The sequence below is a fragment of the Myodes glareolus genome, chromosome 22 (assembly GCF_982192425.1).
Source record: "Myodes glareolus chromosome 22, mMyoGla1.1, whole genome shotgun sequence".
NCBI classification, from domain to species: domain Eukaryota; kingdom Metazoa; phylum Chordata; class Mammalia; order Rodentia; family Cricetidae; genus Myodes; species Myodes glareolus.
Window position 1 is genome coordinate 3,594,713 of NC_142047.1, and position 27,367 is coordinate 3,622,079.

Below are 27,367 nucleotides of genomic sequence, written 5' to 3' on the forward strand. Positions count from 1 at the left end.
TTCTTCTATGTTATCATTAGTGCTGCAGGATTATTTACATTAGTATTGAAGGCTGATCACAGTTTCCCGTATGATTCCTCTGTGGTTTGTCCTGTAGCCCAGGATCCTGCTTGCCACAGTGTTGCCCCTCTTAGGTCTAAGATCTGGATTTTCAGGTGATGCTGAGTTTGCATATATGTGACAATTGATTTGATATTTAAAGTAGAACTGTAGGGACATGAAAATTATTTATACTCACCCTCTGTCTTTGAATAGTTGTGGATATGTTTGAAAGATTTACTTTCTTTTGAATTTTTTTCCATTGGAAGTTTCATGTTATACGTAGTTATTCTAGCATTTCAGCCTTTTTTGGAACTTTATCAGCATAGTTAAGTGAGGCTTCATGTTAACTTCTATGTACAAGTCTTAGTACATTTCTTGTTTCAATGTATTTGTCATTGAAGGCTGACCTAATTATAAAGGCCCATAATCCTAACTTTTCTACAGGCTGGGGCAGGAAAATCCATGAGTTCCATACTTGTATGGGAAACAGTGAGTTCAAGGCCTCTTTGAGCAACCTAGTAAGACTGTGCCTCAAATTAAAAACATAAAAAAACTGGGGATGTAGCTTAGTGGTAGAGTGCTTGTACAGGAGATCATAGCTTGATAGCTCAGTACTGAGGTGTGTGTGTGTGTGTGTGCATGTGAGTTTTTGTGTATACAATCATTATCTAAAGAATTTAAGACTATAGATATGTTTATTCTTCTAGCTATCGCTAAGAAGTTTCACTATTTTATTTTTAGGTCAAAGACCGTTATGAAGCCCGATAAATTAGACAATAAAGTTAAAAGAATTGGGCCACACATAGAAATTTACCAACTGTTCCAGGGAAGAAACAAACTTGTATTTACTAAAAGAATTGTTAAACTGATCACCATCGCACAAGCATTTATCAGGGGATGGCTTGAACGTAAAAGATTTCAAAGGATAAAGACTAAGGTAAGCCATGCCTCACAGGCAAGCGTCTTTGACTTTCTTATGTAGATTCAATTATAGAATTTTGAATACTCTGCTGGAAGTAGTTGTGTAATTTCTAACAAAGTTCTATCTACACACTTTTGATTAAGAAAATGAAATGAATAATTTTCACTGGGAGCAGTTAATTTGAACATGGAATAAAATACTAGGTTTATCCATAGCTTGGCAGTTCTTAAACCAGACCAAAATGTCTTTTTTGTTGTTGTTGTTGTTACTCATTCTCAAGTTACAATAACTGGAAGCTTTCTTCTTCCCAAGCCTCAGGGTATCCCTGCAAAGCCCAGGACCAGATGGTTTCAATGCAGAATTCTACCAGAACTTCCAGGAAGAGCTAATACCTATACTCCTTGACGTATTCCACAATATAGAAACAGAAGAGTCATTGCCTAACTCCTTTTATGAAGCTACAGTTACTCTAATACCAAAACCACACAAAGACACAACCAAGAAAGAGAATTACAGGCCAATCTCACTCATGAACATTGACGCGAAAATTCTCAATAAAATACTGGCAAACCGTATCCAAGAGCACATTAGAAAAATTATCCATTATGATCAAGTCGGCTTCATTCCAGAGATGCAGGGCTGGTTCAACATTCGCAAATCTATCAATGTAATCCATCATATAAATAAACTGAAAGAAAAAAACCATATGATCATCTCACTAGATGCTGAAAAAGCATTTGACAAAATTCAACACCCATTTATGATAAAGGTGTTGGAGAGACTGGGGATACAAGGATCATTCCTAAATATAATAAAAGCAATATACAGCAAGCCGACAGCTAACATCAAACTGAATGGAGAGAAACTCAAAGCCTTTCCACTAAAATCAGGAACGCGACAAGGCTGTCCACTCTCTCCATACCTCTTCAATATAGTGCTTGAAGTTCTAGCAATAGCAATAAGACAACATAAGGAGATCAAGGGGATTCAAATTGGAAAGGATGAAGTCAAACTTTCGTTATTTGCTGACGATATGATAGTTTACATAAGTGACCCCAAAAACTCTATCAAAGAACTCCTACAGCTGATAAACACCTTTAGTAACGTGGCAGGATACAAGATCAACTCCAAAAAATCAGTGGCCTTCCTATACACAAAGGATAAAGAAGCAGAGAGGGAAATCAGAGAAACATCACCTTTCATGATAGCCACAAATAGAAATGTTTCCTTTTGAAAAGAACTGTATGCAACCATTCTCTCCCCTCAACATCCATCTTGGCAACTTTCAGAATCAGCAACCTCAATTTTCAGAATAAACCACAAGTATTCTTTTGGCTGCTCAAATCCAAGAAAAGCCCAAATAGATCTTGGAAACACTGTAAGAACATAAGAAATGTCCTCATCCTGAGGGCAAAAGCTTGGAGGCTATGAAGAATAAAGTGAGTGAAAAGTGTGCACATTTCTCAGAGTAGCCCTCCGGAAGGGCTTGTAGTTGTGCCCTGCAGCACCTGTGTGTAAGAACATAGCTCTCTGCTATGTGTAAGGAAAAGTGTACCCATTATGTTATCATTATATATGATGATGTATCATATATATATAATTATATATCTTTCTGATATTAAATCTAATGTCTTGTAAGAAATAAACTTTTAAAATTGTTTTTATTGGGCTATACATGTTTCTCTGCTCCCCTCCCTCTCCCTTCTCTTCTTGCTCTCCATACTCCCAATTTTACTCAGAAGATCTTGTCCTTTTCTCCTTCCTATGTAGACCCATGTATGCGTCTCTTAGGGTTCTCTTTGTTGTCTAGGTTCTTTGGGGTTGTGGACTGTAGGCTGGTTTTTCTTTGCTTTATGTCTAAAAGTCACGTGTGAGTGAGTAGTTATTATATATTTCTTTCTGGACCTGGGTTACATCACCAGGTAAACACTTATTATTCTTAACCCATTACTAATTCTTTTAGATAGCTGATATATCTGTTTTATAAGTGAAGAAATCCAAGCTCAGATGTGTTAAATCAAGTGCTCAGAGTTGAGTGAAACTGCTGATGAATGCCTGTCTGGCACCAAAGACTGCTTTTTCTACATCTCTTATCACTTACTTGAAATACTCCGGGCAGGACTGTTCCTGAATCCAATCAAAGCCAAATCATAGAACTGTCTCTGTAGCTCAGACCCAGGTATTACACGGCCTACTTGAACTTTCCATAGCTGGGTCACCCTTCATATAGCCTGAAATGAACTCATTTTCTTACCTTCCCAAGTACTTTCTCCCTTGCACTGTCTATGCAGTACGTCAACTGTGCAGGACACTGCTTAGAATTGTCTGTGTTTTTGACATTTTTATTGCCATACCCAATTGCTATGAGTTTCACATATTTTTACATTATCTTTTTCTCTGCTTCCTATCCCTCAGATTTTATTTTAATCTGTTCTCACATGAATAAATACAGTGGATTTTCAGCTGATTTCCTTGACTGTGAGCTTATTCTCATTTAGTCCTCTGTAGTCTATGCCATATGTTATAAATTTATCATTTTTCCTTAGTTCTCCTGGTCTTATGCTACCTTACACTGACTGGACATGAAGTGTGAACTTCCTGACAAGAACATATAATCACCTGTCTCTAGCTTCTGTCCGTCAGCACATGGTGCTCCTTTGCATATGCTTTAGAAATTAGTAAATTAGTAAATTCCAAATTTTGATGCACCCAAACCCCCCATTCCCTGGTCCATAGTGCAGAGAGGCAACCAACCCTCCCTTTTCCTGGTCCACAGTGCAGAGAGGCAACTATCCCTCCCATTCCCTGGTCCACAGTGCAGAGAGGCAACCATCCCTCCCATTCCCTGGTCCATAGTGCAGAGAGGCAACCAACCCTCCCATTTCCTGGTCCACAGTGCAGAGAGGCAACCATCCCTCCCATTCCCTGGTCCACAGTGCAGAGAGGCAACCATCCCTCCCATTCCCTGGTCCATAGTGCAGAGAAGCAACCAACCCTTCCATTCCCTGGTCCACAGTGCAGAGGGGCAACCATCCCTCCCATTCCCTAGTCCACAGTGCAGAGGGGTAACCATCCCTCACATTCCCTGGTCCACAGTGCAGAGAGGCAACCATCCCTCCCATTCCCTGGTCCATAGTGCAGAGAGGCAACCAACCCTTCCATTCCCTGGTCCACAGTGCAGAGAGGCAACCATCCCTCCCATTCCCTGGTCCACAGTGCAGAGAGGCAACCATCCCTCCTATTCCCTGGTCCATAGTGCAGAGAGGCAACCATCTGTACTCTTCCGTTCAGTTCTCTACATTGTGATCTTCTATACTGTGTACACAACACCCATGGCGGTGCAATGCTTAATATTGTCAAGTTGACAGGATGTAGACTCACCATGGAAGCAAATCTCTTGGCATGCCAGTGAGGAAGTTGTGAGCTACCAGATGAGGCTACTGACACCCAGACTCTAGTCCTCTGCAAGAACAACAGATGCTCAGAAATGCTGAGCCTTTCTCCAGCCAAGGCTCCTCCTAGCCTTACATTTGATGATATATATTAATGATTAGTGAAATTGAGGAAGCTAAAGATATTAGGCATATTAAAAGCGCTCTTAAAAGTCATGTTTAAACCATATTATTGAATCATATTATTAATCAAGACATACCACATGTATTTGTATGTAATTTGTGATATTAAGTGGACCAGTGCCAAGAGTGTTTAGATTAGAATGGGGGCTGTTCTGAATAGTGTATTGGAAAAGAGAATGACAAAAGAGAGGAATCTGGTTTAGTAGACGTTTTCACTAGCCTGGTACATGGTGAGAATGGCTTCAGATATGGAAACATGTCAGTATATAGGACTTAGGGTTGACTGGATGAAGAAAATTGAGGGAGTACTCAATAGATTTCTGCTTGAAGTATCCTGGTAGATGTTTGAGAAGAACAAACTTGAGAAGTCACTATCTTCACGTAAAAGAGTAGGGAGTGATTACAAGGAAGTAGAATATAGATTTCAGTAGTGTCTTAGTTAGGGTTTCTGTTTGTGTGAAGAGACCATGATGACGGCAACTCTTATAAAGGAAAGCATTGAACTGAAGTGTGGGAGCTTACAGTTCAGAGGTTCAATCCAATACCATGGCAAGAAGCACCATGATGTGCAGTCAGTCATGGTGCTGGCTACATCTTGATTGAAAGGCAACCAGAAGAACTGTGTCACTGAATGGTATCTTGAGCATAGGAAACTTCAAAGCCCACCTCACACAGTGACACACTTCCTCTAACAAAACCATACCAACTCCAATAAAGTCATACCTCCCCCTAGTCCCCTGGGTTCCATATCTTGCTCTACAACATGAGAATACTTCCACTTTGGCAGGGGCTAGGCCCCATCTAGGGATCCTAGGTAGGACAACAACCCCTGTCTGCTAACACTCCTTAAAGCAAATCCAGGCTACACTCTTTTCCCTGGGCTCCACACTTGGGCCCAGAGCCAGGTAGCCTTAGAGGAGGTCAGGTTGGTCCTAGGAACACCATGTAAGACACCACAAAACACAGCCCACAAAAACCCCTTTAACCATGGCCAACAATTCCAAACTGCAAGAGCACGCATGCGTGCACACACACACACATATCCTGGCTCCTTTACCTGGTCCACAACTTTGAAAGTAAACTTTCATATTACCAGAGGCCAGGCAATATCTAGGGACCCCAGGGAGGAACACCCTACTGGAGAAGACATGCTAGTCACCAGAACCCTTGGAACTTTAGAACAAAAGACCAGAGAGGAAAGAGAAACCAATGAACAAAACACTTGTTCCACAAAGACAAATGCAGAAATCAACAACTAGATCTATAATCATTCCAAATCCAGATGCATAAATGTGTCAAAACAATCACAGAAAGGGTAATATGGCATCACCAGAGCCCAACTATCCCACACTTTAGATCTTCATAATCACCTTATGAAGATGATAGAGGTCCTCAAAGAAGATAAGAAAGAAATCCCTTAAAGAAAGTGAGGAAAAGACAAGCAAAAATTTGGAAGGAATCAATAAATCCTTACAAGAAAGCCAAAGAAAAGCAAACAGGTGAAGGAAACTGCTCAAGACCTGAAAATAGAAATAGAAACAACAAACATAGGGAATCCTAGACATGAAAAACAGGGGTAAGCCAACCAGAACTCCAGATGCAAGTATCATCAACAGAACACAAGAGATGGAAAAGAGAATTCTATATGTTGAAGACACAACAGAGGAAGTAGATTCTTTAGTCAAAGGAAATGTTAAATCTAAAAAATTTCTAATGCAAATGTTATAGGAAATTTGGAATACTGTGTAAAGACCAAAAATAAGAATAATAGGAATAGGAGAAGAAAGCCAGTTCAAAAACTCAGAGAGTATATTTAACAAAATCATAGAAGAAAAATTGTCCCTCCTAAATAAGGGCGTTCCTATAAAGGTACAAGAAGGCAATATAATCTTACACCAGCAAAACCCAAAGGAGGGAAATACATAAACACATACACACACACACACATGCGCGCGCACACACACCACACACACACACACACACACACACACACACAACCACTAATAACAGGTATTAATAATGACTGGTCACTAATAACCCTCAATGATCTTAATTTGCCAATAAAAAGACATGCTACCAGTTTGTATAAGAAGCAGAATCTATTATTTTGCTGTATACAAAAAAACACATCTTAACATCAAAGATAGATATTACTTCAGTGTGAAGGTTAGAAAAAGATTTTCTAATTAAATATATCTAAGAAGCAAGATGGTACAGCTATTCTAATATCTAACAAAATAGGCTTCCAAGAAAAATTAAAAATAATCAAAAGAGATATAGAAGGGCATTTCATATTTGTTGAAGAGAAAATCCACCAAGTCTCAGTTCTGAACGTCTTGTAGAAAGTCAGCTACATTTATAAAAGAAACATTACTAAAGTATAAATTGCACATAGAATCCCTCACAATAATGGTGGGAGACTAAAACACCCCACTCTCACCAATGGATAGGTCATCTGGACAGAAACTAAACAGAGAAATAATGCAACTAACATGTTATGACTCATGTGATGTGGGATGTCCTTCTATATATATGTTACTTATACTGGCTAATTGAATAAAGCTGTTTTGGCCAATAAAAGCAACACGTATAAGAATTAGTTATTTTCAAAAGTAAAGTTGTTAGCCTGACTTGAGTAGACCAAGCGAGAAAGGAAGTTGGAACTGATATCAGAGAGGAGGAACTTCAGCATGAGTATTTGGACTGCACTGTACGCATGACAGAATGAACTGGAGAAATTTGTGAATTTTGGTGGAGGCTGCCCAGACCTGAATAATCACACAGAAACTATAATTACTACAGCACTGCTTGGTACATAGCTTAGGCTTCTTATTGGCTAGCTCTTATATCTTAAAATAACCAATTTCTATTATTCTGTGTATTGTTACAAGGTTGTGGCTTACTGAATAAGGTTCTGGCGACTATCTCCTTTGGCAGCTACATGGCATCTCCTTAACTCTGCTTTCCCACTCCCCATCTTTGTTTACTGCCTGGCATTACTCTACTAAGTCATTGGCTGAAACAACTTCTTTCTTTCTTTCTTTCTTTCTTTCTTTCTTTCTTTCTTTCTTTCTTTCTCTCTCTCTCTCTCTCTCTCTCTCTCTCTCTTTCTTTTTTATTTTTCTTTTTTCTTTTTTTCTTTTTTATATTTCTTTGTAGCTTTGGAGCCTGTCCTGGAACTAGCTCTTGTAGACCAGGCTGGCCTCAAACTCACAGAGATCTGCCTGTCTCTGCCTCCTGAGTGCTGGGATTAAAGACGTGCACTACCACTGCCAGGCTGAAACAGCTTCTTTATTAACCAATGCTAATCACAAATGGACCTAACAGATAGCTACAGAATATTTCATTCAAACACAAAAGAATATACCTTCTCAGCACTGCATAGAACTCCAAAACTGATCATATACTCTTGGCCAGAAAGCAAGTATAAAAAGATACAAAAAAACCCCTGAAGCAACCCCTTCTATCTTATTAGACTACCCTGGTTAAAGCTGGGTTTCAACAGCAACAGAGACAACAGAAAGTCTATAAACTCATGGAAGCTGAACAACTCACTACTGAGTTACCACTGAGTCAAGAAGAAATAAAGAAATTATAAACTTCCTGGATTTCAATGAAAATGAATGCAGAACATACCTAAAATTATGGGAAACACAACGAAAGCCGTGCTTGTAAGAAAGTTCATAGCACTAAGTACAGTCATGATGAATTTGGAGAGATCTCATACTAGCAACCTAAAAACATATATGAAAGCTCTAGAACAAAAGGAAACAGACAAATCTATGATGCGTATATGGCAGGAAACAATCAAAGTGAAGACTGAGATCAAAAAGAAAGAAAGGAAGAAAGAAAGAAAGAAAGAAAGAAAGGAAGTAAGGAAGGAAGGAAGGAAGAAAGAAAGAGAACAGTCCATAGATTCAATGAAACAAAGAGTTGTTTCTTTGAGAAAATTAACAAAATAGATAAACCCTTATTCAAACTAACTAAAAGGCAAAGGGAGAGAAAGAATATTCAAATCAACAAAATCAGAAACTAAAGGGGGGGGGTCATAACAACGAACTCTGAGAAAATCCAGAGAATCATTAGGTTATATTTCATAAACCTGTACTCCGTAAAATTGGAAAATCTAAAAGAAATGAACATCTTTCTTGATAGATATGACTTACCAAAGTAAAATCAACAGGAGATAAACAGTTTAAGTTGGCCTATACCTGCTAACAAAATAGAAGCAGTAATTAAAAGTCTCCCAACCAAAAAAGCCCAGTGCCAGATGATTTTAATGCAGGATTTTATTAAACTTTCAGAAAAGTGCTAATCCTTTTACTCTTCAAAGCATTCCACAAACTAGAAACAGTAGGAACATTGTCAAATTCTTTCTATGAGGCCACACTTACTCTCATACTCAAACTACACAAAAACTCAACACAGAAAGAGAATTGCAGACCAATTCATCCATGTATATTGATGCAAAAATATTCAATAAAATACTGGCAAGCAGAATTCAATAACACATTAAAAATATCATTCACCATGACCAAATAGGTTTCATCCCAGAGATGCAGGGATGGTTCAACATATGAAATCTGTCAGTTTAATTCACCATATAAACAAACAGAAAGAAAAAAATGATCATCTCATCAGATGCTGAAAAACTCTTTGACAAAATGTAACACATTTTATGATAAAAGTCTTGGAGAGTTTGTGGATAAAAGGGACATACCTAAATATATTGAAAACAATTGCTAACATCAAATTAAATGGGGAGAAATTCAAAGCAAGTCTACTAAAATCAGGAGTGAGGCAAGGTTGTCCCCTCTCTCCATACCTACTCAATATAGTATTTGAGGTACTAGCATGATAAACATGACAAAGCAAAGAGATACAAATTCAGAATGAAGAAGTCAAAGTTGATGATGTGATAGTATATAAAAACTTTACAGGGAAACTCCTACAGATTATAAACCCCTTTAGTCTAGTGGCTGATTACAAGATTAACTAAAATAAAGTTAGTAGGTCTTTATATACAAAAAATAAACAGCCTGAGAAAGAAATTAGAGAAATTAAATCAACACTTTAAAAAGTCTCAAATAACATATCTTGATGTAATTGTAACCAAACAAATGAAAGACTTGTATGTCAAAAATTTTAAAATTATGAAGAAAGAAATTGAAGAAAATATGAGAACGTGGGAAATCTCTCATGCACATGTATTAGTAGGATCAAGATAATAAAAATGGTCATTTTATCAAAAGCAGTGTACAGACTCAATGCAAAAACTGTCCTGTACACTAAAGAAACTTCCAGAGGTATCACCATCCCTGAATTCAAGTTCTACTAAAATGCTAAAGTAATAAAAAGAGCATGGTATTGACATAAATGCAGACAGGTGAACCAATAGAATTGAGTTGAAGCCCAAGACAAAATCTACATAGCAACAGACACCTGATTTCCAAGAAGTCAAAATCATACAACATTGAATAGAAAACATATTCAGCAAATAGTGCCAGTCTAACTGGATCTTGACTTATAGAAGAATGCAAATCGATCCATATCTATCACCCTGCCCAAAACTCAAGTCCCAGTGAATAGAAGATTTCAACATAAATCCAGATACAAAGTGGGAAATAATTTCAAATGCATTGGTACAGAAGACAGCTTCATGACCAGAACATTAATAGCATAGGTATATTTTGATAGACAATTAACAAATGGGAACTAATGAACTTTAAAAGTTTCTGTAAGGCAAAGGATACTGTCAGTAGGACAAAACAGCAGCCTACAGAATGGGAAAAGATCTTCACCAACCCCACATCCAACAGAGGGATGATTTCCAAAATACATAAAAGAAAACACAAGTAATTAGATATCGACAAATCATCCAATTAAAATATGGGATACAGATCTAAACAGAAAATTTTCAACAGAACAATCTAAAATGGCTGAGAAACATATAAGGAGATGTTCAACATTCTTATGCATCATGAAAATGCAAATCAAAACTACTCTGAGATTTTATCGTATGCCTGTCATAATGACTAAGATCAAAAAATACAAATGACAATTCACCCTGGAGAGTATGTGGAGCAAGGTGAACACTCCCCCATTACTGATGGGAGTGCAAAGTTGTACAGCCATCGTGGAAGTTAGCACAGTGATTTCTCAGAAAGTTGGGAATCAGGCTTCCACAAGACCCTGCTATTCTGTTCTTGGGCATATACTCAAAGGATCTTCAATCATACTACAAAGATACTTGCTCACTTATGTTCATAGCAGCTTTATTTTGATAGCCAGAACCTGGAAACAACTTAGATGTCCCTTAACTAAGGAATGGATAAAGAAAATGTGGTACATTTACACAATGGAGTGCTACTTACCTGTTAAAAACAAGGACACCAGGACATTTGAAGACAAATGGATGGAACTAGAAAAAAAATCATTCTGAGTAAGTTAACTCAGACCCAGAAAGACAAGCATGCCATGTTATCAGTCATAACTAGATATTAGCTGTAAAGTATAACTATGTTACAATCCACAGACCCAGGGAGACTAGATAACAAGCACATCTCCTTGGGAAGGGGAAATAGAAGAGATTTCATGGTTGAACTGAGGGCTGGTAGAGATGGGAACAGGAGTAATCATGTTTTGGGGGTATGGAGGGAGTAAGTACTGAATGTGACAACTGAAAACTCAGCAGAGGAGGGGCATTTCGGTGTTAGACAAAAGCCTGGTGCAAGGGAATCTCCAGGAATCTACAAGGATGACTCCAGATAAGATTCCTAGCAATAGTGGATAAGTAGCCTGATCTGGTCATCCCCTGTGACCAGACTGGTGCCCAGCCCAATTGTCAGCAGAGAGGTATCTTTCAGCAGCTGATGAAAATAGATGCAAACCCCCAGCCAAGCATTAAGCTGAGTTTGGGGAATCCCACTGACGAGGAGGAGACAGAATTGTAAGAGGCAGAGAGGAGAAGAACACCACAAGAAAACTCATAGAATCAACTAACCTGGAATCATAGAGGCTCATAGAGACTGAACCGACAACCAGGGAGCCTGAATGAGACTGAGCTAGGCACTCTGCATATATGCTATATTTGTATAGCTTGGTTCTCTTATTGGACTTCTAACAGTGGGAACAAGCATTCTCTTTGACTCTTTTACTGGCTTGTGGGACCCTGTTTCTCATGTGGGCACCATTTGTAGAAGGAGCAGTGGGCTGCTTTTTGATCCACCCGGCTCCTGGCCACCTGGCTAGCTTTACACCCGAAATAATTACACGGAAACTGTCTTCATTTAAACACTGCCTGGCCCATTAGCTCTAGCCTCTTACTGGCTAACTCTCACATCTTGATTAACCCATTTCTATTAATGTGTGTAGCACCACTAGGTGGTGGCTTACCAGGAAGATTCTAACTTACGTCCATCTTGGGCTGGAGCTTCAGCACGTCTGCCTGACTCTGCTTTCTTTCTCCCACAATTCTGTTCTGTCTTCCCCACCTACCTATGTTCTGACCTATCAGGCCAAGCAGTTTTCTTTATTAACTAACCAATGAAAGCAACAAATAGAACGAAGATCCACCTACATCAGGTTGCCTTACCCAGCCTTAATACATGGAGAGGTGCTTAGTTTTAGTGCAACTTGATACACCATGTTTTGTTAATATTCATGGGAGACCTGTCCATTAGATTGGGAGTGGGAAGAAGTGGGGGCTGAGGAGGGAAGACTGGGAGGAGAGGAGGAAGAGGAATCTGCAGCCAGGATGAAAAATGAATGAATGAATGAGTAAATAAATAAATAAATACATTCGTGTTTAAAAAGCCACACCTCATAGCAGTGCCACTCTTCAAGAGCTTATTGGGGTCAATGACATTCAAACTATCACAAACACTGAGTTTGATGTACCTGTGAGAGATGTTTTAGATAGCTAGAAGTTCATTGGAAATGTGGATTTACAACTCAAAAAGGAGAATGGGCCACAGAAAAGTTGAAATATTTACCCTTTGATCTTAAATTTCTTTCAAAGTACCTTGTGACAAAAGTTATTTATTTTGTTAATTATTCTGTCCTGTCTCTTCTCCACTAAGTGGAGTTCCTTTGCTTCAGTGAAGTCTCTGCTCCTTATTATGCAGCTGCCCTGTTGTACCCAACTGAAACATTCTCACTCTGGAGCCGTCCCCATGCCACTTAAAGTATTTAACTTTTTCAAAACAGTCATCCTTAAAATCATATACACATAAAAAACAAAACTACTGTGCTGGTTGTATTTAAATATCACTCTGTGCAAGTGTGTGTATGAAATGTGTATAAAGGTATGTGTAAAAAACAAAAGCAAAGAAAAAGATACCAGCAATTTGAGAGGAAGTGAGGGAGCATGGGATGTGTTGGAAGGAAGGGACATGATTATGGGGAAAAGTGATATAGTCACACGTTAAATTAATATATTTAAAGTAAACTTTTACGTTAAAAATGAACTTGATTTTTCTTCAGAATACTCCATGAATTTATCAGTACTAAAACAACAAAAGGCCTTGCCACAGTCATTCCTTACAACATTGCAGTCTCCTGACTTAACCTAACTTCCTTCTTGATTTTCTATGAATAAGCATACTCTTAATTTCTTTTACCTCTGGTTATTGCTTTAACATTTATGGGATAGACCTTCTATTTCCCTTTGACTGTGATTTATCTCAGTATTTCTTTTATAGAATTCTCTCATTACTGTACATAGTTTCTAGAACAAAGATATCTGTTTCCATGACTCTAGTTGTCATAAAAAAAATGTTTCTAAAATTTATGGCATGAACAGGATATTCAGAAGGCACACTTGCCTAAGAGACAGATTCAGAATATTTAGCAAAAACAATTTAGCTGACCCCAATGTGCCATTTTATGTTTCTACTTAGTCTAAGAAACAGGCATTAGGCTCCAAATAAGTTGCAGGAATGTTCTGAACCTTGCAGACTTTTTTTTTTCTTTTTTTCTGAGACAGGGTTTCTCTGTGTTACAGTCCTAGCTGTTCTGGAACTAGCTCTGTAGATCAAGCTGGCCTTGAACTCACAGAAATCCACCTGCCTCCACTTCCTGAGTGCTGGGATTAAAGGTGTGTGTTACTACCACCTGGCTTCTTGAAGAAAATTTAATGGAAATCTAAGATTTCTATTATGAAGGAATTACATTCTATTAGAAAGACAATAACCTAATAAATAGGTATGTGGTAGATACCAAATTGAGGAAAGAGACACAGTGCCTTCTTCATTCTGCTTGACTAAGATTGTCAGTAACATTTTACTGGCTAGGAAATGGATATCTAAATCACAATTGATGTTTCCTTTATTTATTACTTACATATTTAAGTGTGTGCTTATGAGTATGAGCTTAAGGCAACTATTTAGAGTATTCTTTTTATTTCATTTTATTATTTTGAATTTTATTTCATGGACTTAGTCATTTAAGTATGTTTTCCTTCTTACTTTAAGAGGTTTGTAATAAAAACCCTCTTGGTTATTGCCATATGTCAGTGTTTAGACAGGATTCTTTTATTTTATTATTGATTTTTATTGAACTCTTCATTTTCTTTCCTACCCTCCCTTCCTCTCCCTTCCCCTTCAGCCCTCTCCCAAGGTCCCAATGCTCCCAATTTACTCAGAAGATCTTGTTCTTTTCTATTTCCCATGTAGATTAGATCTATGTATGTCTCTCTTAGGGTCCTCGTTGTTGTCTAGGGTCTCTGGGATTGTGATTTTTGGGCTGGTTTTCTTTGCTTTATGGTTAAAAACCACTTATGAGTGAGTACATGTGATAATTGTCTTTCTGAGTCTGGGTTACCTCACTCAAAATAATATTTTCTAGATCCACCCATTTTCCTGCAAAATTCAAGATGTCATTATTTTTTTTGGCTATGTAGTACTCCATTTTGTAAATGTACCACATTTTCCTTATCCATTATTCAGTTGAGGGTCATTAGGTTGTTTCCAGGTTCTGGCTATGACAAACTATGTCATATGAGCACATGTCCTTGTGTGGCACGATTGAGTATTCTTTGGATAGATACCCAAAAGTGGTATTACTGGGTCTTGAGGAAGAGTGTTTCCTAATTTTCTGAGAAATTGCCACACTGACATTCAAGGGGGCTGGACCAGCTTACACTCCCACCAGCAATGCAGGAGTGTTCCTTTTACCCCACAACCTCTCCAGTGTAAATTGTCATCAATGTTTTTGATCTTGGCCATTCTTACAAGTGTAAGGTGGAATCTCAGGCTTGTTTTGATTTGCATTTCTCTGATGACTAAGGATGTTGAACATTTCCTTCAGTGTCTTTCAACCATTTTATATTCCTCTGTTGAAAGTTCTCTGTTTAGGTCTGTACTCCATTTTTTTATTGGATTATTTGTTCTTTTGATGACTGATTTCTTGAGCTCTTTGTATATTATGGAGTTCAGACCTCTTAGACAGGATTTTCAAGGCCTATAATATCATTTCCTAAGAGTTGAAATAAATCAACACAAACACATTTATTAAGATAGGTACCAGGGTTAAGAAACCACACTAGTCTTTAATGTTCTCTTACAAATCCCTGAACAGCACAAAAATTAGTGAAAAAAACAGTAGCTGGTGCTTCACAGCTGGAACAGAACAATGGAAAGTAAACAAGGAAGGGTCTGCTCTTTCTAATCAGGAGAGGAAATTTGTACCACTAAGTGTCACTGTGTTGAAAGAAGCCACATGACAGAGTCACATAAAAGACAGAATGAAATGCATTCCAGAAGGTAGTTTTGATTAGCTGTTAAGGCAATAAGAATTGGGAAATATCAATCAATAATTTATGATGACTTTTGTATCATATTCTTGTTAGAAAACTTGATCTATATTTTATCATATATTTTATATTAGTTACTTTTTTTAGTATTACTAATTACTTGGCAATAAGCAAAGTAAAACTGGATTTACTTTTACTCTCAACTCAGAGGAGCACAGTCTGACACAGGAGGAAAGGTGTCCTGGGTTGCTCTCCTTTTCTGTCTTTTTATTGTAAAATACCAGGACCAATAGCTACTTGTGAGAGTGGTGTTTGTTCTTTACCCAGCATAATCTCAGTCACTGAAGGAAGGCAGAGAAGGAAAAGGAACTACAATCAGGCGCTGAAGCAGAAGCCATGGAATGGTGCTTACCGGCTTTCTTGCCATGGCTTATTTGCCTTGGTTTCCCATACACCCAGCACCACTTGCTCAGGACTGGCACAACTCCTGGTTGGCTGAGTCCTGCTGTGCAATAGTTAATCAAGGAAATGTCCCCAAAGACTTACCTACAGGCGATGCAATTGGACATCTTCTCAATTGTGGCTTCCTCTTCCCAGATGAGTCTAGCTTGTGTCACAATAACAAGAAACTAACCAGCACAAAAGGTATTTTGATGAGAGTAGGGGACAGAGGACAGTGGTGGAGGCATTTTTCTATGCAGAAGACTTTCAAGAATGGCTTTTACTTAAACTGTTCACTGTAGATGCCCAAATAGGTATAAATAATAAAAATATATGAAGAACATTATCATATTTCTGATTTTCATAGTCTTCGTGTCATGGACCGAGTTTGAAAGCAGTTATTACCATGTACCAGTGCTTGATCCACCGTATTAGACATCGCCTTGGTCTTTGGAGGACAAGACAGATTATAAACTTTGGAGAGCTAGAGGAATGGATGGATAGGAAAAAATGTAAGTATTGTAGTCTCTTCTTGTTTGGTACTAAGTTTAGAATGAAGTTTTAGACAATGAAAAGACCTTTTATCTACTCCTGGCCAAGAAGGCAAACTCTAGTTTATATTGTGATTTGTATTTTAAGGTATTCTGTGTACTTGGATTCATTCATTAAATCTGCAGTTTATAAACAATAAAATTCTCTTTTGGCTACACAAAGTGTAAAAGAATATTTAAAGGGACAGAGCTGGAAAGACAGGCAAAGAGTCAGATTCCACAGAGGATATAAATCCGGGCTGCTCCAGAGACCTAAGGTTCATAAAGAAGGAAAGAGTCTATTCTTTCCTGAAGAAGAGAAATAAACCAGCCACATTACTTAGAGATCATCTGTCTATCTATCATCTGTTTGCCTGTCTGTCTGTCTGTCTATCTTTAGATATATCTATCATCTATTGAGACAGGGTCTCACTTGTCCCAGCTAACTTAGAACTCTCTATGTAGCTAAGAATGACATTGAACTCCAGCTCCTCATCTCTCTACCTCCCAAGGGAAGGGATTACTGGTATATATCACCATATCACACAGTGTTGGAGAACTCAGAGTTGTATGCATGCAGGAAAACACTTTACCAACCAAGTGACATATTCAGTGTGAGACACTACTAAAAAAAATGGATTTCCAAGATATTTTAAATGAATAATTTAACCTAAGCCCTGAGTCTGGTAGGTTGAACTGGTCATAGAAGGCCTTGAGAATTATGGTGGGTTCTCTGCCCTTTTGGGGAGAGATGGGTCACTCCTGAAATGAGTATAAAATTGTAATACTAGGTGAACATTAATGCACACTGAGCAGATTAATTTACACATTACTTCAAGCTGTTGGGAATTCTGCTCATTAAACAAAGACAATTCTTAAAAAATAATTTTATTTATTTTTGCATACCAACCACAGTTCCATTTCCCTCCGCTCTTATATCTTCAGGCTTGAGAACAGATCACAAGATACACAGCAAAATCTACTTTAAGAGTTGTATTAGCAAAGGGAAAGGAAGGGGAAGGGGGAAGGGGGAAGGGGGAAGGGGGAAGAAGAAGGGGGAAGAAGAAGGGGGAAGAAGAAGGGGGAAGAAGAAGGGGGAAGAAGAAGGGGGAAGAAGAAGAGGGAAGAAGGGGGAAGAAGGGGGAAGGGGGAAGAAGAAGGGGAAGAAAGGGGAAGGGGGAAGGGAAGACGGGAAAGGGGGAGGGGAAGACGGGAAAGGGGGAGGGGAAGGCAGGAAAGGGGGAGGGGAAGGCGGGAAAGGGGGAGGGGAAGGCGGGAAAGGGGGAGGGGAAGGCGGGAAGGGGGAGGGGAAGGCGGGAAGGGGGAGGGGAAGGCGGGAAGGGGGAGGGGAAGGCGGGAAGGGGGAGGGGAAGGCGGGAAGGGGGAGGGGAAGGCGGGAAGGGGGAGGGGAAGGCGGGAAGGGGGAGGGGAAGGCGGGAAGGGGGAGGGGAAGGCGGGAAGGGGGAGGGGAAGGGAGGGGAAGGGGGAGGGGAAGGGAGGGGAAGGAGGGGAAGGAGGGGAAGGAGGGGAAGGAGGGGAAGGAGGGGAGAAAAGGAGGGGGGAAAGGAAGAAGGGGGGAAAGGGGGGAAAGGGGGGAAAGGGGGAAAGGGGGAAAAAGGGAAAAAAAGGGGGAAAAAAGGGGAAAAAAGGGGAAAAAAGGAGAAAAAGGGGAAAAAAGGGGAAAAGGGGGGGGAAAGGGGAAAAAGGGGAAAAAGGGGGGGGGAAAGGGGAAAAAGGGGAAAAAGGGGAAAGGGGAAAAAGGGGAAAGGGGAAAAAGGGGAAAGGGGAAAAAGGAGAAAAGGGAAAGGGGAAGGGAAGGGAGAAGGGAAGGGAGAAGGGAAGGGAAGGGAAGGGAAGGAAGAAGGAAAGGAAGAAGGGAAGGGAAAAGAGGGTAATGTGAAGGCCTATAGGAAAACAGCAGAGAGAGAGAGAGAGAGAGAGAGAGAGAGAGAGAGAGAGAGAGATTGAGTGGGAATTTCCTCTTTTAAAGACTGTCTAGCTAATTGTGCAAGGAGTTTAAGTAGTTACATTATGCATAGACTATGTAAGGCTCAAAGCCCGGGGTTGCCAGGCAGTTTGTCTGAACACTGATGGTGCATGCAGGGCCTAGGATTTGGAGACACTAATCCCTGTGGCTAAACATTTTGTCTGAATGCTGACAACCAATGAGAGCCCTGGATGTGATGGAGATACCAACACCCTCCTGGTGCTCTTCCCTGCTCCCCCTCAACCCCCACCTCCATCCACCCCTCCCATGGGGAGTCAACAAAGCTTGAGAAAGGACCAAATCTCAATCTCATCTGCCCTTCCTCCCATCCTCCCTGCATCAAGGCTGTGCAATACCATATGGAATTGGCTCCCTATAGCTAGTTCATGCACCAGGTATAGATCCTGGTTCCAGTGCCTCGGGGATTCACAAACAGACCAGGCTGCACAACTCACAACAGTCACCCACATCCCGAGGGCCTAGTGTAGTCCCATGGAGGCTCCCCAGCTGCTGTTCTAGAGTTCCTGAACTCCCACAAGCTCAGTTCAGCAGTCTTTGTGGATTTTGCTGTCATGACCAATGACCAATATTTTATCATTGACTTTCTATTTTTTATTTGATCAGTTGAGTGTTGCTTAAGTATCACTAGACCAATTTCTTGAACAATTAAAATGGCTGATACAAGTAAATTATACTTAATTGGAATCACTTTTTGCTTTTCTGGGTTTTGACGTGTTACATTTTGATAGTTTCAGCTAGATGTGAGTGTCATGTCCAGTCCATGAGGTCCCAAAAGACCATCAGTGAAATGCAAAAGCAAGGTATATTGTGTGCACAATGCAAGCCAGCAGGGACCTTGTCAGTGCAGCAGCAACAAGAAAAGGTACCCAGCCCTTCTAGAGGGCATTATTTAAATGTAAAAACCAGAAAAATTACATTAGCATGTGTGTGCTGTCAGGTGATCCAATCAACAATGGTTTTAATGATTGGAATTTCCTTTGGATGGTCTGTTCCTGGGTGGTGCCTGGGTGATCTTAGTTTGTGGTCTTTATCTGAACCAGGTATTGCCTCAGGGTAAACTACTAAGACTTGGGCCTCTATTGAGCTTGTCACGGCTGAGTCCTACAGTGAGATGTTTATTTTATGTTTGGGACTTCACATTCATAAAAAGCTCCATGAAGATTCACTATATAACATGTACCTAGTATGTCAGAATGGCAAACATATTTGTTCAACGGACAATTTTCATTAAGTTTATATACAAAGAGATATTTTTAAATGAGTTATATTTGTTCTATTCCTGCTGTTACTAATTAAAGAAAAAAGAAAACAACTAGAGAAAGGGACACAGAGACAATTTAGAGCTTGGTTGTGTGTAGGTCTTGAGGTCTAGCTCAGGTGATCTAGTTCAACAGCCTGATTTTCAGAAAGTTGGACAAGGCACATGTTTGACTCTCATGGTTTCCCTATACAGACAGTGCAGCTGGAGGTCAGACAGAAGGAAAGCTGCGAATGGGAAAGAAAAGCAAGCCGAAAACAGTGACAGGGACAGAGAAGGGGAAAATGGGATCCCAGCCACCTGCATTCCAGTTTCAACACTGTTAGTCATGAGTGCACCATCCACTAGTAAAAAAAATTAGTATGTTATCCTTAATAGTCTTCTATGAGTAGTAGTTTTATATTTTATTATGTTTTGAAGGACAGATTTTCTAATATTTATCAATTTGTTTACTAGCATTTTTGGCTACTGTACCAACTAGCTTTCCCCCACCCATTTTATTTTATTTTACTTATTTTATTGTATTTTTCAAGGTATGACCATATGCTACTCTTAGAGACTTCTTTTTGACTGGACCCAACAGGAAACGCTCTCACTGAGGATAGCCTAAGTCTCCGGGCAGTCTGTTCCTGGCATTTTTGTTTGGTTTCCTTCATTCTCTTGACCAAAAATCTAGCAAATTTTGCACACTTCTCTTTTCTTGTGTGTATTGCCTTTTAGGAGGAATACATGAATGTTTGGGTTGCAGGACACATGGAGTAAAATGATCCTAAATATTGGTTGCTTTGGTCCTGGACTTCTTACTTTCTTTGTTTTGGGGACTTTCTGACAATATATTGGGGTACGTCATCTCCTTTAGAGAAGTTAAAAAATTTTGAATTCCACTGGCTTTTTGGGGTCCTAACAACTGAGGCACAGTAGTATCAGTTCATCCAGGAAAGGAATATCTTTCTCTTCTTTTTTCTCTCGAATAGCCAAGTTGAAAACATTCAGATTGGCATCCACAATGCATCTGCAAACAGAGTCATACTTCCTCTCTCCAGTTCTCTTTGGCCTTTAACAAGAGTGACCTGTACTCAACAGCAGGCACACTCCAACATGGGGTCAGGACACCTTGTTTCATGGGAAAACCTTGCTTGTTGCTTAGAAGTTGTTCATCTGATTCAGAACACAGCTCTTCTACCCTTTATCCAGACCACCAGCAACTATTCCTGCGGTCATTCCTCGGAAGCACCATCAAAGAGTCTCTTTTAGTCTTCAAACACAGAATTCCTAATCACATGCATTTCCAAAATGTTCCCATTGTTTTACTAAGTTTTATATTTGTACCCCAAATTCTGCCACTATGCCATTATTTTTGTCTTACAGCAACTAATTTATTTTAGTTTTATCTGTTTTTTCCCATGATTTCTCCTCTTGATATGTAATTACATATTTCAAATTTTTATACCTAGGTTATCTATCTATCTATCTATCTATCTATCTATCTATCTATCTATCTATCTATCCTATCTTAGTTTGGAAAGACTAAGGATTGATACATGCATATATACCCTCAACCCCTCCAATGTAGTATTTGCTTTTTCAAGTCTGTATTTGGTGGGTTTTAGGTAATAATGTTACTGAGTAAGAGTCTTTAAAGTCTCTGAACTGCATATAAGTTTCTTGGTGTGATTCCTTGTAAGGTTGGGAAGGGACCTGAAGATTACACACAGAGAACATGGTACAGTTTATGAATACATATCACTGTGGTTACACTTGCATGAGGTAAAGACAGAATAAAGGCATTCGGTTAGACAGATTGTTCTCTGTCCAATACAGGATCTCAGCAGTGAGTAGAGTTAGCTAAATGAATGACTTAAAGAATAATGAATATCATTCATTTACATTATGCCTAGAGTACCCATTATTTGCAACATATTTTTTGTTATGTTTCTTATAGAAGTTTTCTCTTCTCTATCCAGTGATTGCTAATTATTTGATACTTGGCAAATATCTGTGTACTTTTTAAAAATATATTTTACTAATTTTAAACTATTTTCATAATTTCTGTTATGTGTTTACTGAAATCGAGTAGCTAGCTTAGCTCATTAATTCTGCTACTGAGCTTCTGAACTTTTGTATTATACACTAAGCATTGCACAGTCACAGATATAAGATATTAGTATAAAAGACGTTGAATGATGATTGAAGGAAAAATTAAGAAAGGTACATGAATTTTTCATTTATTTCTTTTTGGTTTTTCCACAGGGTGCCTCTGTGTAGCTTTGGTGCCTGTCCTGGACTAACTCTTGTAGACCAGGCTGGCCTCAGACTCATAGAGATTCACCTACCTCTGCCTTCCAAGTGCTGGGGTTAAAGGCATGTGACACCACCTCCCGGCAGGTACATAATTTTTTTTTTTTTTTTTACACAGAATGAAGTTATTTATTCTTGTTATCAGATAGATTGGATCACATCCTTTTGAGATCCAACATGCAGAGCTGAAAATAGTTGATTGTCCATGAGGTGGCTGCTCCTTTAGGACTCAAGTGGTGACACAATGCTTAGGGAAAAATGTGACAGCAGAGTTTTTTCTTATTCATGTCCACTTATCATCTAATCATTTTATAATAACATTTTTCTTTTTTTATTAAATTTTTAAAAGGAAAATATATTTATATAGAGAACAAAAACACATTCTTTATGTCTTAGTTTTAAGTTTCTCTAGAATAAAATTCTGAGAAAAGGATTCAAGTACAACTAACTTATTTGGAAGTAAAATTGTTATCATTTATGAAGAGGTTCCAAAAATATTAGTTTTTTGTTTGTCCAGACAGGTTTTCTCTGTAGTTTTTTAAGCCTGTCCTTGAACTAGCTCTAGTAGACTAGGCTGGCCTCAAACTCACAGAGATCCACGCCAAAAATATTGTTAAAAACAGAGAAATGCAGCAGAGACAGGATGGAAGTTAAAAAAATTACATTATCATGAGAATTTGTGAAAATAAAGGAGCCAACTTTCTCAAAAACTAGAATTTCATGCAGCAGTTGCCCCTCTGTGCCACGCCGCAGGGGTCCTAAATCCCTGGACAGATTAAAGCTCTGTCCTAGAAGGGGTGTTGAGGCAATGAATGGCACTTCTGGGTCAAAGGTCCAGAAACAGAAGGAGGCCTTGAGTTCTGCTCTACAAGGCAGTGAGCACAGGTCCTAAAAGCAGCAGTTTTAATTTGTAGATTTGAAAAGCAAAGATAAATGTATACCTACATCAGTTATTAATTAGTTCTGTTTTTGATGTTTTTTTAAATTAATTAATTTGTTTATTAAAAATTTCCACCTCCCCCTCCGCTCTCCCCCCTCCCTGTCTAGTCCTAAGAGCAGTCAGGGTTCCCTGCCCCGTGTGAAGTCCAAGGTCCTCCCCCTTCCATCCAGGTCTATAAAGGTCAGCATCCAAACAAACCAGGCTCCCACAAAGTCAGTCCATACAGTAGAATCAAAACCCAGTGCCATTGTCCTTGACTACTCAGTTAGCCCTCATTGCCAGCCACATTCAGAGTGTCCAGTTTGATCACATGCTCCATCAGTCCCAGTCCAGCTGGCCTTGGTGAGCTCCCATTAGATCAGTCTCACCGTCTCCGTGGGTGGATGCACCCCTCGTGGTCCTGACTTCCTTGCTCATGTTCTCCCTCCTTCTGCTCCTCATTTGGACTTTGGGAGCTAAATCCAGTGCTCCAATGTGGGTCTCTGTCTCTATCTCCATCCATCGCCAGATGAAGGTTCTATGGTGATATGCAAGATATTCATCAGTGTGGCTATGGGACAAGGCCAGTTCAGGCACCCTCTCTTCTGCTGTCCAAGGAAAAATCTGGGGACCTCTCCTTGGGTTTTGAAGATTTGGCATTTAGGTAGGAATTTCTTGAGGTTTTTTCTTTTCTCTTGCTGTGAAGTCAGTGAGCAGAATGCAAACATTGCTCCTAATTGTATTCCTGAATCAGAAATCCAAAGTATAATAGAAATCCAAGTAGTTAGAGTGTGAATTGAGAGCTGAAAGGGGAGAAATTAGAGGAAGTAATGGCTACTGATGTGTGTCGTCAGGAGTCCGGGGCCTGGGATTCCTGTCCCTGCTGGTGACAGTGTGGACAAGCGGTGGGGTCCATGTACTGTTTGTAGGCATCCAAATTAGCAGCTCCATTATGAAGAACAAGTAGAAGATTCAAAAAATAAAAATAAATAGTTTGATCTGCTATTACAGACCTAATGGTTAGAACAAGAGGTTCACATCTCAAGGTCAGCCTGGGAAACTTGGTGATCCCCTGTCTCAAAATAAAATGAAAAAGAGTTCTGGTGGTGACATGCAATTGTGGAATACTTGCCTTTTATGCATGGTATCCTAGGCTCAACATCCAGGATCTTAAAAATAAATTTAAAAAGAAAGAAAAGAAAAACAAACATCATGTGATCCAGCTGAACCATCCTGAATGTATGTTCAAGGAAGTAAGAGCAGTATGTCAAAGAGACACCTGCATGTCTGTGTGACCCGTGTTCGTGGTCACACTAGTCATAATAGTGCAGACATGGGTTAAATTAAGTGTCTAGCAACAGATACATGAGTAAAGAAACCATTTTATATATCCACACTGCAGTGTCAGCCATAAAGAAAAGTTAAATACTTTTATTTTCAGCAATATGCAAAGTGAAATAAGTCATACACAGAAAGACAAATACCACATGTCCTCCCTTACATATAAATGTTTTAAAAGTCAGTATGAGCACTGAATAGCAACTATTAGTAGCTGGAAAGGAATATGGAAGGTGGGATTTGAGTGGTTTATGCTGTGTGTGTGCTCTGGATTATCACACAGTGAATACATCTTAATAAAAGTAAAATATTCCGATTTAGAGTTTTTTTTAAATATTTATTTATTTATTTATTATGTATACAATATTCTGTCTGCGTGTATGTCAGAAGGCCAGAAGAGGGCACCAGACCTCATTACAGATGGTTGTGAGCCACCATGTGGTTGCTGGGAATTGAACTCAGGACCTTTGGAAGAGCAGGCAATGCTCTTAACCGCTGAGCCATCTCTCCAGCCCCCGATTTAGAGTTTGTAATGAAGTTTTGGTCTGAATATGTGTAATAAGGTCTGTGATCACTTGTCATGAAAGAGATGCGGCCTCCACTGCACCCTGTGTTCTCCATGGGGAGCCAGACTGAATTTCAATTTTGTGGAAATGGGTGAGAAAGAGAAGTCCTTCCTCTTGCCCCTTGCCAAAAGGCTGGCACCACCCCAGCTCCTACAGTCCCAAAGACTCATCCATACATGTGACAATAAAGCTGGGATTGCCGTTGCTTCCAGTTGGGAAGGACTTTTTAGATGACTTGTCCTTGGCACATTATTTGTAAAAGAAGCTATATTATTTTTCCTTTTTGGCTTTTAGTTTATGAAACCATGTTTGCCAAGAGAGAAGACTGGCAAGGGCTAGAGAGAAGCGAGCTGCTGAAGTACTTCAATGATTGTGGTCATTTCCCTACACAGAAGCAGATTGACGAGTACTGGGACCTGTTCCACAGGCGTGAGTGCTGCGTCTCTCATTCTTCACGGGCCTTCCTTTTTCCTCTCCCTGCTTTCATCCTTATTCCTTCTTTATCTGTCTCGTATTTGTCATTTAGTTGTGTATAACCACTGCACATTTATTTTATTAAATAAGAACCCATTTCCCTATGTCCTTTGCTGTCTGCTAAATCATAAAGTTCCTTCCCTCAGGTTTGTTTCTATCTGAACTTAATCCATATGAGGAAGAAAAGTTAAAAGAAATTAAAGTTGCTTTTTAATTGGAGAACATAAAAATGATTTCAACTTTTTCTTTGAAATATATATTTTGATATATCGAAAAGTTGTATCTAGAAAAGTATGTTAATAACTTTTTCAATTGGTGTGACAAATATGATTTAATGAAAAACAATTTTAAAAGAATTATTTTGACTAGGGGCCTCAGAGGATTCAAACACAGTGGAAAGGAAGTGAGGGAAGTTGGGAACAGGACAGTCGAATGCTGAGAATGAGGACATGCCTCAAGCGATGTATTTCTGGGAATTTCTAGAACCTCCCAGAATAGCACTGACTGCCAGGGCCAAAGGATTAAACACTGAGACCAGTGAGACCACTGGAAACATTTCTTTTATAATGAAACTATGCAGAATATATTTAATCCATAAAATTTAAAAATTGCTGCTAAATTTTTTCTCCTGAATAGTAAGATTTGATCCTGATGAACACAGTCAGGTACAGACACATAAACATTGTAAGAAAAGCATCTTCCAATTGGAAAATAATTTCATGCTGGGTGTATAGGTCAGTGGAACAGAGCTTGTCTAGTATACACAAGGTCAGGAGTACAGTCCCCACTAATGCCAGAAAAGCAAAATAATTTTGTTCCAAATAGTAAACAGATGAAGGGATAAAATGTCTGATAATATTTAATAATATATGTGAAACAACATTATTCTCATTTGTAAAGTCTAGTAAGAGGAAACCCATCACAGATGTTTGAAATTTTAGTGAATTAAATATATTTTTAGTTTTATTTTCCCTAGGCTTATTGAAGTGTAATGGACAAAAACATTTGAGTTGTATGATGTGGTGTGATATGCCACATGTTGATGACCAAAGTCATGATCCAGCATATCTGCTTTTGTTCATAACTCCCTTCTGTATATCTGTGTATGTGTAGGAGGGGATAGTAAAGACATTCTCCCTTAGAAAGTCTTAAGTAAGCTATACACTATTACTCATTTTTTTTCCTTACTAAACTTGTTTTAAAATCATGCTGCTGTTTTTTTTTTGATTCCTTGTTCATTACATAAATACATGTGTCTTATTAGCATTTTAGTAGTTTACCTAACTGGTACCAATGGCAGCATGTTCAGTCAACAAAAAGTGGAGATTATGTAGTATATTCCTTGTAGTGTCTTGCTTGCTCCATTTAGTTCAATGTCTTCCAATTTCATGTACATTTTCTGCATAGACCAATTCAGCAGAGGCATTGAGACCTATGGGACAGGGTCTCAGGAATACGTGGTAAGGAGTTGACAAATGACAAACAGAAACAAGACTCAAAGGAATTACATTTGAATGGGTCTTTACTAGGCATGAGACTCATTCTTTATACAGAAAAGATTGTTTAACACCATGTACTGTTTTTCATGCAGTACAGATTATTCTTAGAATCATTGTATCAGATACGTAAGAATAGATTTTTATCAGACAGATGTGAGTCTGCGTTTGGTCATGCTAGACATGGCTTGATGTTAGTTTTGATATAAATCTTTATCTAGGCTATGAGTTCATAGCATTTTGAGCAATTGTGGTAATAGCTATACAGTTTCTTTTTATATTTTTGTAATTTATGTAGAAGAACTTTTTTATATTTTTAACTCCTTTTTAAACCTTTTTCAAAACCAATTTTAAGACGTTATAGGCATTTATCTCTTTTTTATTTTATTTTTGTTGAATTTGTCTTAATTGCTTAATTGGGTTTGTCTTTTGTTTTTTATTTATTAAGCACCAGATTAAACCTGGAAAGCCTTTTTAAAATGTTAACCCATCTTTTACCATTAGCATCATATACTCCTTTGTATGGCAATGGCTCATCAGTAGACTCTGGAAACTTAAACATACTATCTTCCCTTCCTGAAGAAACCAGACTGTATTTCTTAGAACATAAGCAGGTAATGCCAAGAGTGCAAGGACTCCAAGCGGGAGGCACAGCATGCACACACTTTCTCTGTGGGCACTCTTCCTTAAAGCTTGTGCCACATTTTAAGTGAGAGATCACACAGACTCTGCAGGAGGTGGCATGAC

The 27,367-nt window shown here is 38.9% G+C and overlaps 1 protein-coding gene across 2 annotated transcripts in view; it reads left to right on the forward strand.

Annotated features, from left to right (window-relative positions):
* Positions 1-27,367, forward strand: part of Iqcm (IQ motif containing M) — a 526,054-nt gene that overhangs the window by 284,244 nt on the left and 214,443 nt on the right. For both annotated transcript variants that reach the window (XM_048438238.3, XM_087900344.1), the window contains exons 10-12: positions 784-979; positions 16,101-16,245; positions 24,945-25,079. In XM_048438238.3, the coding sequence (XP_048294195.3) occupies positions 784-979; positions 16,101-16,245; positions 24,945-25,079 (476 nt within the window). The remainder of the gene's footprint in view (positions 1-783; positions 980-16,100; positions 16,246-24,944; positions 25,080-27,367) is intronic.